This window comes from Montipora foliosa, unplaced genomic scaffold (assembly GCF_036669935.1).
Source record: "Montipora foliosa isolate CH-2021 unplaced genomic scaffold, ASM3666993v2 scaffold_449, whole genome shotgun sequence".
In the NCBI taxonomy this organism is placed as follows: Eukaryota; Metazoa; Cnidaria; class Anthozoa; order Scleractinia; family Acroporidae; genus Montipora; species Montipora foliosa.
In genome coordinates this window covers 125,001-130,000 of record NW_027179755.1, presented here as the reverse complement: position 1 = coordinate 130,000, position 5,000 = coordinate 125,001, and the positions used below count along the sequence as shown (strand labels likewise).

The 5,000-nt window shown below is 41.2% G+C and overlaps 1 protein-coding gene across 1 annotated transcript in view; it reads left to right on the top strand.

The window, feature by feature from the left end:
• Window positions 1-1,318, top strand: part of LOC137989260 (uncharacterized) — a 6,632-nt gene extending 5,314 nt beyond the window's left edge. Inside the window, exon 2 of the mRNA XM_068835098.1 lies at window positions 1,016-1,318. Coding sequence (XP_068691199.1) covers window positions 1,016-1,318 — 303 coding nt within the window. The remainder of the gene's footprint in view (window positions 1-1,015) is intronic.
• Window positions 1,319-5,000: the final 3,682 nt, after the last annotated feature.

The window sequence follows — 5,000 nt, the reverse complement described above, 5'->3', positions numbered from 1 at the left end:
TAAATAATAACAAGTTAGTAAAATATTAGAAACAAAGCTCACTTGATATCCAACGGCGAAAAAGGAGATTCTTGTCGAAGACCATTACTCGTCGCTTTAAAGATTCCAGTGATTTATTTTTCACTGACTGTCTTCTTCATCCAATTGACGTTCCATTGTTGAGCTCCATGAGGGTATATTTTGTTTAAAGATCCACTAAAACGCCATTTGCGGTACAATGACTTTCGACGCCATTGAAGGTTAACAAGAATTAGTGAAATTTCCAATTGTTACCGGATGACTGTGCAGAGTTAAGTACAATTAAATACAAATAGCCAGGCAACAGACGTCACAGATCCACTTAAGGTGTTCGATTCCTTCTCTGTTTTTGTTGAACCCATAGGTTACCAGAAAATTTTCCATTTGGTTTCAGTGTTGTACATAACACCATACTTTGCAAAATATTGCAAATACAGCTCCCTTTGATTTCGGCTCGACGGGCGAAAGATTGTTGTCGAAGTCCATTACTCGTCGCTTTTAAGATTCCAGATATTTATTTTTCACCACCTGTTTTGCTTATCCAATTGACGTTCCATTCTTGAGCTCCACAAGGGTATATTTTGTTTAAAGATGCACTAAAACGCCATTCACATTACAATGACTTTCGACGCCATTGCAGGTTAATTAAGTGTTCTCCTGTGTGCACCAGAGAAATCTACGCATCATCCCAGCCCCCTCAAACCAAACAAAATACGCACAGAAGACTTTATGCACAGACACCACGTAGCAAGGGAGTGACAGGCAAGAATTTACTGACACGGAAAAAATAAAACGGACAAATATTACGCATTTTCCGACTGAGATTGCCATACTGGCAACCCAGTAACAAGAACAATTTCATAAATTCAATTTGAGCTTTTATTGCAGTTTCAAGTCAGTGCAATTTAAACACGTACATTTTTCCGCGAGCATTAAGGAAAAACTTTCTCTGTACGGTAAAAAAATCGGAGTTTTCGCGCATAGTATTCGGAAATAGTATTCGGAAGAGAAATACAATGAATTAGTCAGGAAATATAAGATTACAGCAAAAGGAGAGGCAGAAGTACTGGAAGAACTGGAACGGTACGAACTAAGAATTGAAGAGTACAGGTTAAACAGGTTATTCCAGCAGGACCAAAAGAGAGTGTATCAAGAATTAAATGATGAAATGACGTCTGAAGGAACAGTGCCAGAGGTAGAGCATGAACAGAATGCAGAATGGCTGAAAGAAGTGAAAGGGGAAAGGACAGAGATAATGCAAGAAAATCTTACTATAACAACTGGAATGGTGGAGCAATAAAAGATCCCGAAATGGAGGGCCCCTGGACCTGACGGTGTTCAGGGATTCTGGCTAACGATTCTGGCTAGGGATGCAGCTGACATCGCTGGATGAGAGAATTTCAATTCAAATGAACCACATGATTAACAATGGAGATACGATCCCAGCATGGTTGACGAAGGGCAGGACAGTGCTATGTCAAAAAGACCCACAGAGAGCGAATAATTTCCGACCAATATCCTGCCTACCCCTCATGTGGAAACTAATGACTGCGATAATTTTCTGATTGTATCTACACCTTTCTCGAGGAGAATGAGATGCTTCCAGTGGAACAGAAAGGAGGAGGAGAAAGAGCCGTGGGACAAAAGACCAACTTCTTATCGACAAAGCTATTCTGGAAGACAGCGAACATAAGCACGGGAATTTGGCCATAGTGTGGGTGGACTATAAGAAAGCCTACGACATGGTCCCACATTCTTGGATTATTAAGAGCCTAAAACTCGCCCAAGTAGCACAAAATGTGATCGCCTTTGTGGAAAGATCGATAATGAGCTGGACCACTGAACTAACATCTTGTGGGCAAACATTAGGTACGGTAAAAGTTAGAAGAGGTATATTCCAGGGTGATAGTCTATCACATATGCTGCTTGTACTGTGTATGATACCGTTAACAAAGATCTTAAGAAAGGCCAAAGCAGGATACATACTGGATAACATCAAAGTGAATCACTTGCTCTTTATGGACGACCTTAAGCTCTTTGCTAAAAACGAAAAAGAACTAGATAGCCTGGTATCCACAGTGTAGGTTTTTAGTCGAGACATAGGAATGGAATTTGGCATACAGAAGTGTGGAGTGACGGTTCTGAAGAGGGGTTAGCTGAGCAAGACAGAGGGTATTCAACTTGTGAATGGCGAGACAATTAAGGAGGTGTGTGAAGTGGGATACAGGTACCTGGGGATATTGGAACTGGATAAAGTGAATGAACAAGAAATGAAGGACATGTTTAGAAATTAGTACATGCGAAGACTGAAACTAGTCATGTAAACACATGGGCGGTATCCTTGCTACGATATGGAGGAGGTGTGATTGGATGGACGAAAGAAGAACTGCAAAGCATGAATAGAACGACCAGGAAAGTGATGACAATGAATAAGGAGCTTCACCCAAGGAGCGACACTGCAAGGATATATGTACCAAGGAAGGAGGGGGCAGAGGACTTATTACTTGCGAAGCTTGTGTCCGGGGGAAGATAACAGTCTGGGTTGGTATGTAGGGAGATGTAATGAGGTGTTGTTAAGGAATGTGGGAGAGAGAGGAAAAGTGAAGACGGATGAGGCAAAGAAACCGAGAGAGTATAGGAAGAGTGCAAAGAAGGAAACAGAAAATAAATGGAAAGGGAAGCAAGGGCATGGGCAGTATGTTAGAGACTTGACGGCAGTGGACTGGGATAAAACATTGCGGTGGATACAGAAGGGAGACCTCAAAGGGTGTACAGAAGCATTGATCTGCAGTGCCCAAGAGCAAGCTTTAAGAATTAATTATATCAAGTTCCACATAGACATAACCTGCGATCAGGCTCTATTTTAGTTTCGCGTGTTGTGGAGTTGGCGAAACGAAAAATAGAGCCTGACCAAATTCCTCTTCGAAATTCCTTCCGCCCACCTTTTTTGATTGATTGACATGTCCTTCGTCGGCCAATCAAATTTACTTCCATTACACCAATACACGCGTGGACGGCAGATTCACGCTATTTTGTTTTGACCAAAGTTAATTACCGTGGGAGGAATATTATAAACGAATTCGAAAGTTACCGTGGGCTTTAATTTGAGAAAAACACATTTAAAGCATGGGGAATGTTTTCGACGACAATATTGCGGCAAAGGCCGGCGTAATTCTCCCTCCGAACTTCACTGAATATGCAATCTTTTAAGCTTGACATCTTAATTTGTAATTGAGATAACCTAGCATTTTGTCGTTGGACGGTTTGGCAATAGATTTTTAAAAAAAAAAAGAGAAATACATTATTCCTTTAACGTGTTTCTCATGAAGGTTTCTTTGGTGATTTTTTCGGGTAATATCTTCAGTTGCAGTGTATTTCTAGAATTGCGCGCAGTAAAATCATGATACGTTTGGCTGTTAATTTTTTGATGGAGTACGAACAGTAAGATGGACTCGCAAAGTTTCTTTTATTGTTGTACAATTGATCTCTCTGGAAACATGCCATTTTAGTTTCTGGAATGTGAGTTTTAAGTTAAATCAACTGGAAATATTATGAAGTGTGCAAAAAAACCGTGTCATCAGTCATGTACAGTAAATAAATAAAGCCGTTTGATACACAGATATTCAAAACATGCATTCGTGTAACTTGCGATTTTATCAGCATCTCCTCCTGTTGATATATATGTCCCTTGTCTCATCCAGGAAACCAATATGCATCGGCTTTCATTGCCATTTGAAAGAACCAGCTATTTAGCGGCTTTCAAAACATCAGGGAACTTTGTGCCAAAGTTCTTTCAACCCCATGGCCACAGAGCTCGACAACGGAATCGCTAATTTCACTCGTTCCAGAGATTCAAACCCGATTCTGGACAAGTTATGAGATATTTCAGATGGCACATCTCCATTTATACAAAAAAAATCAAGTTGCACCGTCCACGGCATTGTAAGAACAAAAGGGAGCAAATTTCTTCGTACACTTATGGCGGATTAGTCTCGAGGACTTCGCGAGAGCTCCGCGCAATCACGATGGCATTTTCACTTCCGGCGTTTCAACAGCCAATCAGATCACGAGTTTGGTCGGCCAAAATTTGGCCGACCAAACGGAATTCTTGAGAGACTTTTGGTCAGGCCCAATTTTAGCGAGCGACCACATAAGAGAACATATGAGCGAAGCTAAAAATGGGCCTGATCGCAGGTTACATAGACAACAATGTAGAATCTCCTATGTGTAGGATGTGTGGAGAGAAAGGAGAAAGTGTAAACCATCTAATTAGAAGCTGCACTCACTTGTTAACAAGTGAGTGCAGCAAGTTGGAACAACGTGAATACAAGAGGCGCCACGACAGTGTTGCACGGTATGTGCATTGGCAACTGTGCGGAAAGGCAGAACTTGAGCGGACCGATAAGTGGTACAAACACACCCCAGAGCGAGTGTTAGAAAACGAAGGTTTCAAAGTTCTGTGGGATTTCAATGTACAGTGTGACAGGATCGTTGAAGCTCGAAGACCGGAAATTGTCTTTGTTAATAAGCAAGGAAAGGAGGCCATGATCATTGACATCGGCATTCCAGGGGATGCGGGATTAAAAGACAAAGAACTGGAGAAAATAGAGAAGTACCAACTCCTTAGGGAAGAAATAAGAAAGTTATGGAAGCTGAGGAAAGTGACTGTAGTGCCAGTTGTAATCGGAGCATTAGGGGCTGTATCTGATAGGTTTGATAAACACATCGAAAAGTTTGGCACCACCATCAGGCTTGAAGTGATCCCGAAAACTGCTCTGTTGGGAACGGCTAGCCTCCTAAGAAACGTTTTGTCCCTTTAGGGAATTAGGAGAGGACTTTCTTTAGGAACTTGTTACTCGCTCTCAAGGCCGGAAATAATTGACCTAGCCAAGACCACCTTTTAGGCCTGTGATGTTACATGATAGTAATGATAATAACAATTTTCAACTTACGATATGTTACAATAAAAAAAGATTTTACGA